Source organism: Penaeus vannamei, chromosome 22, assembly GCF_042767895.1.
Source record: "Penaeus vannamei isolate JL-2024 chromosome 22, ASM4276789v1, whole genome shotgun sequence".
Classification (NCBI taxonomy): Eukaryota; Metazoa; Arthropoda; class Malacostraca; order Decapoda; family Penaeidae; genus Penaeus; species Penaeus vannamei.
Window position 1 is genome coordinate 19,317,877 of NC_091570.1, and position 15,000 is coordinate 19,332,876.

A 15,000-nucleotide genomic window follows, 5' to 3' on the forward strand; every position below is an offset into this window, starting at 1 on the left:
CTACAGGATTTGGAGACCCTTGTTTTGGGGACATGGGAGGTCCCTTGGCGACGGAGTTCGGGCCTAACATATTGGTAAGTGTCGGCAACGGAATATAAGTGGCTATGGACTGAAGCTGTGGCTACGGTTTCCTCTCCCTTTTCCCTTCCCACTGATAGTACAGGTGTGGTTACACTAGCCTTAGAAAGCAATGTACCCACAGGTAAAACTGGTTTCCTGTCGTCCGTTTATCACCATCAGTCAGAAATAACGTAACGTACCTTATTGTATATTTTTAACTTTTATTTATTTTCTTTTTCTGTCATCTATATGGGTTTAACACAGATGAGTGTTTTGTCATTAGTCATATGTATGTATATATACATGTGTGTGTGTGTCTATCTATCTACTACTGTATATATGAACACACACACACACACACACACACACACACAATACACACACATACACATACACATACACACACATACACACACACACCTATATATATATATATATATATATATATATATATATATATATATATATATATATATATATATACATATACATATATGTACATATATGTATATATAAATATATATATACATATATGCATGTATGTATGTATATATATATATATATATATATATATATATATATATATATATATATATAAATGCGTGTGTGTGCATATGTGTGTGTGTGTGTGTGTGTGTGTGTGTGTGTGTGTGTGTGTGTGTGTGTGTGTGTGTGTGTGTGTGTGTGTGTGTGTGTGTGTGTGTCTAGTATGCAGATATTTATGCATACTACATACACTACTATGAATATATCTTAAAAATAAATTGGTCCTTTGAATATCTAGGATTGGCTTGAATTCTGCATGTTGCAATATGATATATAAAGCCGAAGTGCAGCTGGACATGTTCTGAACGTTTTTGAACATTCATCTCCATTCAAAATCGGCGTTTGTATTGTAAATTTTCCCCAATCTAAACAAAAGAAAAAAGTTCCAAATCGGCCCCTCATTATCGTCAGCTAATTAGCATCATCATCAACCTAATTATGATTCATACAGCCGACTTGGGATACGCTGGAAGTCTAATGATGATCTATATTTTTGAAAGAGATAGTTTTGATTACATTTAACATTATTATCAGATTTATGACTATTATATTAACTATTAGATAATGTATATGATTAATTGTTATCATTTTTCTCGTTCATTTAATTGTTCAACCCTTCATGAACAGATTGGCATACACGCATTCGGTAATGTGTGTGAACTGGCTGCATACACCAACATAGCAAAATACAGACCGTGGATTATGGAGAACCTGTTATTAGATGTAAAAGGGAAGTCTTCTGCCTGAATTTCTGAATTTTATGGTAGTTGGAGTCGTTTTTGCTTTGCTTTCTTATTATGATTAGTTAGTAATGATATGCTAACATAATGAAGTATTTTATGAGAATTTGTTGATTGTTCTTTTGTCGTAATCATTATTATTGTTACTTTTATCAATACCATTATCATCCTTGTTTTTATCTTCATTCCTATGAAATCCTTGGAAATATTTAGATTGCCTTAATATAGTTGAACTTGAACTTGAGTTTCAAGTGATATCCCACAAACTTGAATAAAGCATTACTAACAATCATTTTTATTGTTCCTTATTGTACAACGGAAGTGGCAGCAGTGATATAACCTTTATCAATTCTTTTATGTAATTAATTTTGGTTGGCTCTTTTATCCTTGTTTGTCCTTTATTTAAATTTCGTCAATCTTGTCGAATGAAATTCTGAGGTATTGGAATTTTAACGTGGAAAAGGGAAACAAAGTGTGATTACCTTTTTATTTGATTTTTTTCATCGGTGTCACACAAGCGAGGTTAACCTTCACACCAACTGGTTCTAAGGTGGAGTTGCAAGACGGAGTATTTGTGAACAACGCTCCTTCAACGACGCATCGCCTCTATATATTCGAAGGTGCTTTTGTAATCAAGTAGAAGATTTAAAATATAAAGATTGATTGATTGGCATACATATGGGCACACACACACACACACACACACACACACACACACACACACACACACACACACACACACACACACACACACACACACACACACACACACACACACGTGTGTGTGCGTGTACATGTGTGTGTGTGTGTGTGTGTGTGCATTTGCGTGTGAGAAAATTGCGCAATCTATTTTATTGATCCAAGTCCAGACCAAGATACATTGTTGTTATACACTCTATTTGAGACAGTTGATCAACAAATCCAGAAATATCTTACAACTGTTGGGAGACATAATTTTAGATCATCGTCCAGACCAAGATATTTTGTTGAGCAACTGCATCGGGGCGGTAAAGAATGCTGTTGCGATGTAATGTCATTTGGTGTGAACTAGGCTTTGGTCTGTCTGTCTGTCTGTCTATCTCTTTCTCTCTCTCTCTCTCTCTGTCTTTTTCTTTCTTTCTTTCTTTCTTTCTTTCTTTCTTTCTTTCTTTCTTTCTTTCTTTCTTTCTTTCTTTCTTTCTTTCTTTCTTTCTTTCTTTTTTTCTTTTCTCTGCCCTTTTTCTCCCTCTCCCTCCACCCTTTTTCTCCCTCTCCCTCCCCTTTTTTCTCCCTCTCCCTCCCCTTTTTTCTCCCTCTCCCTCCCCCTCCCCCCTTTTTCTCCCTCTCCCTTCCCCCTTTTTCTCCCTCTCCCTCTCTCGTTCACGGCCTGAGGTTCTCTTTGATCCAGTCCACGTAGGCGTCCACTCTGGTGAAGACGTCAGGTTGTCCAGCTGTGGCACACTTTCCTCCTTTCGATAACAACCCAATCTGTCGAAGGCGGATCGGTGATTAGGTTGGAGGTTGAGTGGTGATTAAAGGGAAGGTGGATTGGCGATTACGGAGAGGGTTCATTGGTGATTTGAGAGAAGGTCGATTGGTGTTTTGGGAGAGTCGATTGGGGGTTAGAGAGGGTCGATTGGTGATTAAAGAGAAGATTAGGGTTTAGAGGGTCGATTGGTGATTAAAGAGAAGATTAGGGTTTAGAGAGGGTCGATTGGTGATTAAAGAGAAGATTAGGGTTTAGAGGGTCGATTGGTGATTAAAGAGAAGATTAGGGTTTAGAGAGGGTCGATTGGTGATTAAAGAGAAGACTGGGGGTTAGAGAGGGTCGATTGGTGATTAAAGAGAAGATTGGTGGTTAGAGAGGGTCGATTGGTGATTAAAGAGAAGATTGGGGCTTACAGAGGGTCGATTGGTGATTAAAGAGAAGATTGGGGGTTAGAGAGGGTCGATTGGTGATTAAAGAGAAGATTAGGGTTTAGAGAGGATCGATTGGTGATTAAAGAAGATTGGGGCTTAGAGAGGGTCGATTGGTGATTAAAGAGAAGATTGGGGCTTAGAGAGGGTCGATTGGTGATTAAAGAGAAGATTGGGGCTTAGACAGGGTCGATTGGTGATTAAAGAGAAGATTAGGGTTTAGAGAGGATTGATTGGTGATTAAAGAGAAGATTGGGGCTTAGAGAGGGTCGATTGGTGATTAAAGAGAAGATTGGGGTTAGAGAGGGTCGTTTGGTGATTAAAGAGAAGATTAGGGGTTAGAGGGTCGATTGATGATTAAAGAGAAGATTGGGGCTTAGAGAGGGTCAATTGGTGATTAAAGAGAAGATTGGTGGTTAGAGAGGGTCGATTGGTGATTAAAGAGAAGATTGGGGCTTACAGAGGGTCGATTGGTGATTAAAGAGAAGATTGGGGCTTAGACAGGGTCGATTGGTGATTAAAGAGAAGATTAGGGGTTAGAGAGGTCGACTGGTGATTAAAGAGAAGATTGGGGGTTAGAGAGGGTCGATTGGTGATTAAAGAGAAGATTAGGGGTTAGAGAGGTCGACTGGTGATTAAAGAGAAGATTGGGGGTTAGAGAGGGTCGATTGGTGATTGAAGAGAAGACTGGGGCTTAGGGTCGATTGGTGATTAAAGAGAAGATTGGGGCTTAGAGAGGGTCGATTGGTGATTAAAGAGAAGATTAGGGGTTAGAGAGGTCGACTGGTGATTAAAGAGAAGATTGGGGCTTAGAGAGGGTCGATTGGTGATTAAAGAGAAGATTAGGGGTTAGAGAGGGTCGATTGGTGATTAAAGAGAAGATTGCGGTTAGAGAGGGTCGATTGGTGATTAAAGAGAAGATTAGGGGTTAGAGAGGTCGACTGGTGATTAAAGAGAAGATTGGGGGTTAGAGAGGGTCGATTGGTGATTAAAGAGAAGACTGGGGCTTAGGGTCGATTGGTGATTAAAGAGAAGATTGGGGCTTAGAGAGGGTCGATTGGTGATTAAAGAGAAGATTAGGGGTTAGAGAGGTCGACTGGTGATTAAAGAGAAGATTGGGGCTTAGAGAGGGTCGATTGGTGATTAAAGAGAAGATTAGGGGTTAGAGAGGGTCGATTGGTGATTAAAGAGAAGATTGCGGTTAGAGAGGGTCGATTGGTGATCAAAGAGAAGATTGGTGGTTAGAGAGGATCGATTGGTGATTAAAGAGAAGATTGGGGCTTACAGAGGGTCGATTGGTCATTAAAAAGAAGATTGGTGGTTAGAGAGGGTCAATTGGTGATTAAAGAGAAGATTGGTGGTTAGAGTGGGTCGATTGGTGATTAGAGAGACGATTGGGGGTTAGAGAGGGTCGATTGGTGATTAAAGAGACGATTGGTGGTTAGAGAGGGTCGATTGGGGATTAAAGAGAAGATTGGGGGTTAGGGTCCATTGGTGATTAAAGAGAAGATTGGGGCTTACAGAGGGTCGATTGGTGATTAAAGAGAAGATTGGGGGTTAGAGAGGGTCGATTGGTGATTAAAGAGAAGATTGTGGGTTAGAGAGGGTCGATTGGTGGTTAGAGACGAATGGGGGTTAGAGAGGGTCGATTGGTGATTAAAGAGAAGATTGGGGCTTAGAGAGGGTCGATTGGTGATTAAAGAGAAGATTGGTGGTTAGAGAGGGTCGATTGGTGATTAAAGAGATTTGGGGTTAGAGAGGGTCGATTGGGGATTAAAGAGACGATTGGTGGTTAGAGAGGGTCGATTGGTGATTAAAGAGAAGATTGGTGGTTAGAGAGGGTCGATTGGTGATTAAAGAGAAGATTGGCGCTTACAGAGGGTCGATTGGTGATTAAAGAGAAGATTAGGGTTTAGAGAGGATCGATTGGTGATTAAAGAGAAGATTGGGGCTTACAGAGGGTCGATTGGGGATTAAAGAGACGATTGGTGGTTAGAGAGGGTCGATTGGTGATTAAAGAGAAGATTGGGGCTTACAGAGGGTCGATTGGTGATTAAAGAGAAGATTAGGGTTTAGAGAGGATCGATTGGTGATTAAAGAGAAGATTGGGGCTTAGAGAGGGTCGATTGGTGATTAAAGAGAAGATTGGGGTTAGAGAGGGTCGTTTGGTGATTAAAGAGAAGATTGGGGCTTAGAGAGGGTCGATTGGTGATTAAAGAGAAGATTGGGGCTTAGAGAGGGTCGATTGGTGATTAAAGAGAAGATTGGGGCTTAGAGAGGGTCGATTGGTGATTAAAGAGAAGATTGGTGGTTAGAGAGGGTCGATTGGTGATTAAAGAGAAGATTGGGGCTTACAGAGGGTCGATTGGTGATTAAAGAGATTTGGGGTTAGAGAGGGTCGATTGGTGGTTAAAGAGAAGATTGGGGCTTACAGAGGGTCGATTGGGGATTAAAGAGACGATTGGTGGTTAGAGAGGGTCGATTGGTGATTAAAGAGAAGATTGGTGGTTAGAGAGGGTCGATTGGTGATTAAAGAGAAGATTGGTGGTTAGAGAGGGTCGATTGGTGATTAAAGAGATTTGGGGTTAGAGAGGGTCGATTGGTGGTTAAAGAGAAGATTGGGGTTAGAGAGGGTCGATTGGTGATTAAAGAGAAGACTGGTGGTTAGACAGGGTTGAATGGTGATTGAAGAGAAGATTGGGGCTTAGAGAGGGTCGATTGGGGATTAAAGAGACGATTGGGGGTTAGAGAGGGTCGATTGGTGATTAAAGAGAAGATTGGGGCTTACAGAGGATCGATAGGTGATTAAAGAGAAGATTGGGGGTTAGAGAGGGTCGATTGGTGATTAAAAAGAAGATTGGGGGTTAGAGAGGGTCGATTGGTGATTAAAAAGAAGATTGGGGGTTAGAGAGGGTCGATTGGTGATTAAAGAGAAGACTGGGGCTTACAGTGGGTCGATTGGTGATTAAAGAGAAGATTGGGGGTTAGAGAGGGTCGAATGGTGATTGAAGAGACGATTGGTGGTTAGAGAGGGTCGATTGGTGATTAAAAAGAAGACTGGTGGTTAGACAGGGTCGAATGGTGATTGAAGAGAAGATTGGGGCTTAGACAGGGTCGATTGGAGATTAAAGAGACGATTGGTGGTTAGACAGGGTCGAATGGTGATTGAAGAGAAGATTGGGGCTTAGAGAGGGTCGATTGGAGATTAAAGAGACGATTGGTGGTTAGACAGGGTCGCATGGTGATTGAAGAGAAGATTGGGGCTTAGAGAGGGTCGATTGGGGATTAAAGAGACGATTGGGGGTTAGAGAGGGTCGATTGGTGATTAAAGAGAAGATTGGGGCTTACAGAGGATCGATTGGTGATTAAAGAGAAGATTGGGGGTTAGAGAGGGTCGATTGGTGATTAAAGAGAAGATTGGGGCTTACAGAGGGTCGATTGGTGATTAAAGAGAAGATTGGGGGTTAGAGAGGGTCGATTGGTGATTAAAGAGAAGATTGGGGCTTAGAGAGGGTCGATTGGAGATTAAAGAGACGATTGGTGGTTAGACAGGGTCGAATGGTGATTGAAGAGAAGATTGGGGCTTAGAGAGGGTCGATTGGGGATTAAAGAGACGATTGGTGGTTAGAGAGGGTCGATTGGGGATTAAAGAGAAGATTGGGGGTTAGGGTCCATTGGTGATTAAAGAGAAGATTGGGGCTTACAGAGGGTCGATTGGTGATTAAAGAGAAGATTGGGGGTTAGAGAGGGTCGATTGGTGATTAAAGAGAAGATTGTGGGTTAGAGAGGGTCGATTGGTGGTTAGAGACGATTGGGGGTTAGAGAGGGTCGATTGGTGATTAAAGAGAAGATTGGGGCTTAGAGAGGGTCGATTGGTGATTAAAGAGAAGATTGGTGGTTAGAGAGGGTCGATTGGTGATTAAAGAGATTTGGGGTTAGAGAAGGTCGATTGGGGATTAAAGAGACGATTGGTGGTTAGAGAGGATCGATTGGTGATTAAAGAGAAGATTGGTGGTTAGAGAGGGTCGATTGGTGATTAAAGAGAAGATTAGGGCTTACAGAGGGTCGATTGGTGGTTAAAGAGAAGATTGGGGGTTAGAGAGGGTCGATTGGTGATTAAAGAGAAGATTGGGGCTTAGAGAAGGTCGATTGGTGGTTAAAGAGACGATTGGGGGTTAGAGAGGGTCGATTGGGGATTAAAGAGAAGATTGGTGGTTAGAGAGGGTCGATTGGTGATTAAAGAGAAGATTAGGGGTTAGAGAGGGTCGATTGGTGATTAAAGAGAAGATTGGGGCTTAGAGAGGGTCGATTGGTGGTTAAAGAGACGATTGGGGGTTAGAGAGGGTCGATTGGTGATTAAAGAGAAGATTGGGGGTTAGAGAGGGTCGATTGGTGATTAAAGAGAAGATTGGGGCTTAGAGAGGGTCAATTGGTGATTAAAGAGAAGATTGGTGGTTAGAGTGGGTCGATTGGTGATTAGAGAGACGATTGGGGGTTAGAGAGGGTCGATTGGTGATTAAAGAGACGATTGGTGGTTAGAGAGGGTCGATTGGGGATTAAAGAGAAGATTGGGGGTTAGGGTCCATTGGTGATTAAAGAGAAGATTGGGGCTTGCAGAGGGTCGATTGGTGATTAAAGAGAAGATTGGGGGTTAGAGAGGGTCGATTGGTGATTAAAGAGAAGATTGTGGGTTAGAGAGGGTCGATTGGTGGTTAGAGACGATTGGGGGTTAGAGAGGGTCGATTGGTGATTAAAGAGAAGATTGGGGCTTAGAGAGGGTCGATTGGTGATTAAAGAGAAGATTGGTGGTTAGAGAGGGTCGATTGGTGATTAAAGAGATTTGGGGTTAGAGAGGGTCGATTGGGGATTAAAGAGACGATTGGTGGTTAGAGAGGGTCGATTGGTGATTAAAGAGAAGATTGGTGGTTAGAGAGGGTCGATTGGTGATTAAAGAGAAGATTGGGGCTTACAGAGGGTCGATTGGTGGTTAAAGAGAAGATTGGGGGTTAGAGAGGGTCGATTGGTGATTAAAGAGAAGATTGGGGCTTAGAGAGGGTCGATTGGTGGTTAAAGAGACGATTGGGGGTTAGAGAGGGTCGATTGGGGATTAAAGAGAAGATTGGGGCTTAGAGAGGGTCGATTGGTGATTAAAGAGAAGATTGGGGTTAGAGAGGGTCGTTTGGTGATTAAAGAGAAGATTGGGGCTTAGAGAGGGTCGATTGGTGATTAAAGAGAAGATTGGGGTTAGAGAGGGTCGATTGGTGATTAAAGAGAAGATTGGGGGTTAGAGAGGGTCGATTAGTGATTAAAGAGACGATTGGGGGTTAGAGAGGGTCGATTGGTGATTAAAGAGAAGATTGGGGGTTAGAGAGGGTCGATTGGTGATTAAAGAGAAGATTGGTGGTTAGAGAGGGTCGATTGGTAATTAAAAAGATTGGTGGTTAGAGAGGGTCGATTGGTGGTTAAAGAGAAGATTGGTGGTTGGAGAGGGTCGATTGGTGATTCAAAAGATTGGTGGTTAGAGAGGGTCGATTGGTGATTAAAGAGATTGGAGCTGAGAGAGGGTCCATTGGTGATTAAAGAGAAGATTGGGTGTTAGAGAGGGTCGATTGGTGATTAAGGGAGGGTCACAGTTGGTGATTTGAGAGGGGGTCGATTAGTGATTAGAAAGAAGGCCGATTAGTGATAAGGGAGAGGGTCGATTGGTTATTAGATTGTCGATTGGGACGGAGCACGTACGACAGTAACCTAGCCTCTGGGTAGGCATGCCAAGATAGTGTCAGTACCAAGCCCGGGAAAATAGAGAAGAGTGGCATCGGGAAGGGCATCCGGCCATAAAAAGTATCAATGCTTGATAATAATAACCGTATATATGAATGGGACAAAGCTACAGTAAAAGAAGTGGACTTACGACAACATTCCCAATCAATAGCGGGCCCCCAGAATCTCCGTTACATGTTCCTCTGCCGTGGAGTCCACCGAAGCAGATCTGCAAGAATTTTTAAATTAAGAATGAGATCAAATGAAATTTGATTTGTGTGTGTGTGTGTGTGTGTGTGTGTGTGTGTGTGTGTGTGTGTGTGTGTGTGTGTGTGTGTGTGTGTGTGTGTGTGTGTGTGTGTGTGTGTGATTTCGTGTTCGAGTGTATGTGCATGTATGTCTATGTAAGTAAACATTTGAATACATACGAGTATACGACAAATCATATCCCCAGCAACAAAAGCGCACACACAAGCGCCCCACTCACTTGCTGATCCACCAACTTGAACAACGGATAGGTGTCCCTACATCTTGCTAGGGGGACGAAGGGCAGGCGAATTTCCTGAAGGATAGATGACCTGCTGGCGTACATCGTTCTACCCCATCCAATCGCCACTGGCATTTGCTCCGTGAGCAGCCCCTCCAGGTCTATTCCGGCTGGGGGGAGGCACACGGGACGAACATGCTCTGGTACGTTAAGAGAAGAGAAGGAATTTAATGATATAGAAATAGAGATATAGATCGTCGTGTGTGTGTGTGTGTGTGTGTGTGTGTGTGTGTGTGTGTGTGTGTGTGTGTCAGATCAAGACTTCAGCATTAATGCAAGATGGTGGCCTGAAAATTTCTTTTCACCGGCTGTTAATAAATTTATATGAAATCACGAGACAAAATGTTGGTATTAAGTTGATCAATTTGAAATAGGGGAAAATGGAACTACTACTATCAGAAAGTATTCAGAATTATGCAAGTTACATGAAAGTTACCTCATCATTTTGCGTTTTCTCTATAATATATATATATTTTTTAATGGAATTGCTTATTCTCACGGTACTTAGTGGCACAACAAATGTACACATGCAGTACTTACCGTTAAAGACTACGTCCCTGTTTAGTCTAACCAGGGCTATATCGTTATACACTAGCTGGTATTTATCGAAGTTCGGGTGAAGGACAGCAGCTTCAGGGCTGAAGATTTGGTATGCATGGGCGCCTTGTGTTGGTTCTAGATATTCAGTTCCAAGGCGAATGGTAGTGCTGGGGGGGGGGGGGAGGGGGGTTATTGATTAGAGCCTTAATTCACACTCTTTGGAATTAAAAGGAAAATTGGGAAGAAATTAAGGGAACGGAAGAGAGAGAGTCCGGGACCTTATGTTTGCCGGTCTATCACCATGTCAGCTGAATTGGCACTTTGCATAGGCAACATTTCCCCTTTTCAAACATGCTAAATTCTATATAATCTCATGCAAGAAAAACTGTCAACTCAGGCCGGATTCTGGAATAGCCTGACTTGCCAACTCTCATGAGAAAACAATTGATAAAATGGTTTAAATGGTTAACGGTTTAAGCAAATGCACGTGTAAGACACCTAACATCATAGAGTCCTATGGTAAAGTTTTGCGGCGAAAAGGGGGGACATGAGTCAATAATTAAGGCACATCTTGATCGATGCGATTATCACGATTATTGTTCTACGATGATTATTCAACGACCATCGCTGCTCGATAAGAGATGGTGTGTTAGGCCATCATCTCCTATGTAATTTAACCCGGGACGTCTGGGATAATACCCCGGACGCGTCGTGTCTGGGGTTTGATGCCGGACGTTAAGGCTCATGACATCGTTCATAGAGGCGGAGCCCATCACCTGCTCGAGAACAAGCTCGGCCCCTTTGCTTCTACGCATGCGTGCTTCTTCCCCAGGCCCTTCACTGAGCGTTAGTTCAGATGCCAGTTAGAATAAATCATTCAATAACAAAGAATCAGTGTTCTAGACAGTTGTTTGACGATCTCGTTGACTTGTAATCTCACCGAACAGAATGTATCTTTAGGACAAAATGTGTTTGATGTTAACGGTCGTAGATCATAATGGGATAGTATGGTAGTAAAAAGGGTAAAGAGACGGAGTAAACAGAGTAAGCTAAGGATTAGTAAAAGCGGGGAGTTAAGGGTAAAGGTTGGTTAAATTAAATGTAGAGCATCCACGGGTCTGAGGAAGGAAAAGGAACAATCCAAAAGAACCATTATGAAGCACTCAACGGTAATCAAAGGTAGAACTGGGTGTTGGAGAAGGAAGAGAACACGGGAAATGAGACAAGGAAACAGAGCATGAATGTGAGGGATCAGGAAGAATGTCAGGAGGGGAAAGATCTGTTGTGACAGAAGGGAGTCAAGTGAGCATCCAGGAGGCAGAAAGGATAGAACGGGCGATGGGGCAGATGGGTGGGGGGGGGGGGTGTTGAGGTGCGTTGGGAAAGTGGAAGGAAGAGAGGGGAACGTAAGTTGGAAAGTGGAAGTAGGCAGTCACTTCAAATGTACAGGGATTGGGAATAGAGGGACTGGAGGTGGATAAGAGATAGGAGTGTTCCCTTGTCTCATATTTAGGAAGTTTTGGATGTCCTCGAGTTTCTGGAGGGAGACTGGATGGAGAGAGGTTTGAGTAATGAAGGTTTTCTTATGAGGAGGAAAAGAGCAAAAGAAGAGGTGGGTGAGTGTCGTAGATTGGGTTGAACGTTTAGATTACCTGGTTCGGCAGGTAAAATGAGAAGGTGTAGGCACAGGGGAATTGGTAGAAATTTGTGTACTTAGGTTTAGAACAGTAAAAGAATTTGACTGGGAGAGAGCGGTAGTGGTAGAATGATAATAGGTACTTCCTGTTTGGCGTCATGTAGAGTGATGCCTAGTGTGAATCTGGGAACTGCTACATCAGACTCAAACTTGTAGGCAATGTAGCTCCTACAAAATGTATTAGGTGAGTCACCACCACGTGCATAATTGTGCAAAGCAATTTGAACAGTCATGACTAAATTGGGCCCATACAAAGCAGCGGGCTGTAGTACGACAGATCTTGGGTGGGTGGCCAAACGCCATTTCTGACACTGATGGGGGAGGGGTCGATATGGTCAGACAGGGTAAGTATAAACGTCATGGGGAAGGTCAAGTCTATGGAAACTAATCTTGGCAATATTAGCCAGGATTGACAATGGCCTCTGGGAGGAATAGTATAGGACTGTGCTGATACTGCAGTATAGTCAACGAGGCAGGGAAATAGATCGTTTTCACAGTCTGACCAATCCTTGATGTAGACAGGACAGTCAGACAGGGAGATGGAAACAATTCCGATAAAATAGTTAAGGGAGAAGTGAGGCTGGGCAGGAATAGGTTTGATAAGGAGGTAGATATTACACGATGTAACTATTGCAAGGCCGCTGAAGGAAACTTTGCCTTGATTTTGGAGACAGTGTTGGAAAGAGTACTCAAAAGCTCTGTAGAGGATATAGTAGGACATGGGTAGGGGGGATAGTCGGGTAGTACTGCGACTAAGACAATAAGGATGAAGAGGAGTAATAAAGGAGGAAGGAGTAGATTATGAAGAAGATTGCGTAGGAGATGGAGTGAAGGCTGTTGAAAGAGTGGGTGATATATTCTGAAAGCTGAGTAGTGGTTTGGATGTATGATTCAGAATGAGTCAAGTTCAGAGCAAGCATCGAACGGCAGGGGTCAGTAAACAAAAAAAAGGGGTAAGCCTCATAATAAGGGTACAAAAGTACAAAGGGTACAAAGTCTTCATCATTGGCCATGGTAAGCCTGAATTATGTGGGGAGGAGAAACGGTTTACATGGTCTTTACGAGGGGTATGGGCTAGGTGAATAACCAAGGGAATACCGTGCTCATGGCCGTCCGAGACCGTTCAGAACTGACACAAAGCGAGCCCTTCATTTTTTCAACAAGGCTATTACACCTTAGGAAGTGGACAAAAGAAGAAAAGGAAAAGGAAAGGGGAAGAATAGAAAAAGAAAATCATTTAAGCTGAAGGTTGATTGCTTATTTAAAATTGTCTGCCGCGTCAGCAGTTGCCTTTAGCGACAAATACATTGTATGAGTAAAATAAGATATTTAAAATGTTTACAAATCTATCAATAAACGTCTCATAAATGGAATTAATAGCAATAATCTTAAAAATCAAAGCATAGATATGCTTTTAAAGTACAAAATCATTGTATAAATATTATAAATAATTAAATTAAGTACACGTGTCTTCGGTCTAAGAATGCTGCAAACATTTCCATTACATGTTAATGGCTCTTGTCATCCCTTACAATGTGCTTCACTTTAAGCCATCATCGGCTCATGAGTCAATTTTATCTGCCCGATTCTTAGCCTTATTAACACAACTTTTACTTGTCGGTTGGGATGGACGCTGGTCAGCCAACGTTTGAGTTGAAGACTGAGGCCTAAGGCAGGACCGATCACCAACACGGCATCAGTCTCCGTCTCCTTTACCCTCCCCATCTATGGAGTTATAAAGTTGGAGGTATCATATTCGGCATTGCTTTGCTTGATAAATGGTGATGAATATTGCATCTGCATTTAATATCGGCAATGAAATAAATCTTTGCGTGCGAAAGGGGGGGTAGGGAGGCGATTGCCCCCCTCTAGAATGGAGGAGGGCTGGACCCAACTCCTATATTTTTTCATATGTTTTATAATGTTTTAATCCCATGTTCTTGTATTTTATCAGTGTAGCATACCATCTTGAACTGCCGTTTCCTAAAATTTGAACACGAGGCTTATCCTACGAATATGTTACAGACCCCATGGCAAAGTTTAAAATCAACACCACGCGAGATCATTTTGAGTGGGAGGGAAGGAGGGAGAGGGAGAAAGAGAAAGAGACAGAAAGAGAGATCACTGAAGCAAGAGGCAGGCTTAATTTAAGTGAACTTGATGTCAAGAGACCATAGAACTTGACAAAATCAGTCCTCTTACGGTATACTTATTACTGTCATACTGTTCACCTTGCCTTTCCATTTTTAGCAAGCCTCGGATACAGAAAGTGGCCTGATATACAAAGAAAATACAAACATTGTGGCAACACGTAAATAGAAGACGCATAACAGACTTTGTTAACTGCCGATAAATTAAAAATAAAAGACAAGAAAAAAAAAAACTAAATAGACGACAGTTTGTTCGTGTATGAATAGAATCAGATTATGGCTATTATAGTGTTCTATACTGTAGTTGACCATAACACAAATCTACTACTTATTTTGACATTTGCCACCGAACCCTTAAAGGATTTATGTGAAGTAACTGAAAATTTTAAAAAGGGAGAATTAGCTCGCATACCATCTCTAATATGAGATTAAAAAAAAAATCTGAAAATAATTCCCCAAAATTGATTTATTTCGATTTTCCGATCGTTATATTTCCCCGCAAATATCTGGAACCCAGATGTGTGATGTCAATTCTAGAACACGATCACAGCATTCGCTGCATTCAATACATTGTACAACATGGCGAACTCACTACAAGACTACAGCGGCAGTGGAATCAGTGGTTTCATCGGATTATTCCGACGAGGACATTGGTACTTCTTCAGAGGGTGCCTATGTCTTCAAAGAGTTGGAAGAGGAATATCAAGGGTTGATGATTGTTGGACCGTTCATGCACGAGCCCGACGGTGTGGATGTCGTGGAAGTTGTGCCAAACCAGCCAGGGGCCGGATTCACTAACATACGATCGTAACGCATTTACCAGCGGTCATTTACCATTGCATTTACCAGTGATGGGAAAGTGGTATTCACGATGAAATGGTAATTTGGATATGCTGAGTTACAATCGTAAATCGAGTCATTCTAATGGTAGCCAACAGAGGGCTCTAGTAAAGCAATTCCACCAATCAGCGAGCGCCATACATAATCTTTTAGATTCCTTCGGCCAACCACGTAACATGTAAACAGAACTAGACACAGCGAGATTGTTTAAATAATCGTCAGAGC

General features: G+C 42.2%; 2 protein-coding genes across 3 annotated transcripts in view; one reads left to right on the forward strand and one right to left on the reverse strand.

The window, feature by feature from the left end:
* Positions 1 to 1,635, forward strand: part of LOC113822282 (venom protease) — a 9,435-nt gene extending 7,800 nt beyond the window's left edge. For both annotated transcript variants that reach the window (XM_027374831.2, XM_070136681.1), the window contains 2 exons: positions 1 to 74; positions 1,234 to 1,635. The exon at positions 1 to 74 is cut by the window's left edge and continues 19 nt beyond it. In XM_027374831.2, coding sequence (XP_027230632.2) covers positions 1 to 74; positions 1,234 to 1,353 — 194 coding nt within the window. In that variant the 3' untranslated portion in view covers positions 1,354 to 1,635. The remainder of the gene's footprint in view (positions 75 to 1,233) is intronic.
* A 1,022-nt stretch (positions 1,636 to 2,657) lies between these two features.
* Positions 2,658 to 15,000, reverse strand: part of LOC113822347 (phenoloxidase-activating factor 1) — a 23,834-nt gene continuing 11,491 nt past the window's right edge. Inside the window, exons 6-9 of the mRNA XM_070137150.1 lie at positions 10,090 to 10,256; positions 9,490 to 9,689; positions 9,154 to 9,231; positions 2,658 to 2,813 (exon numbers count right to left, since the gene is read on the reverse strand). Of these exons, the coding sequence (XP_069993251.1) occupies positions 2,706 to 2,813; positions 9,154 to 9,231; positions 9,490 to 9,689; positions 10,090 to 10,256 (553 nt within the window). The 3' untranslated portion in view covers positions 2,658 to 2,705. The remainder of the gene's footprint in view (positions 2,814 to 9,153; positions 9,232 to 9,489; positions 9,690 to 10,089; positions 10,257 to 15,000) is intronic.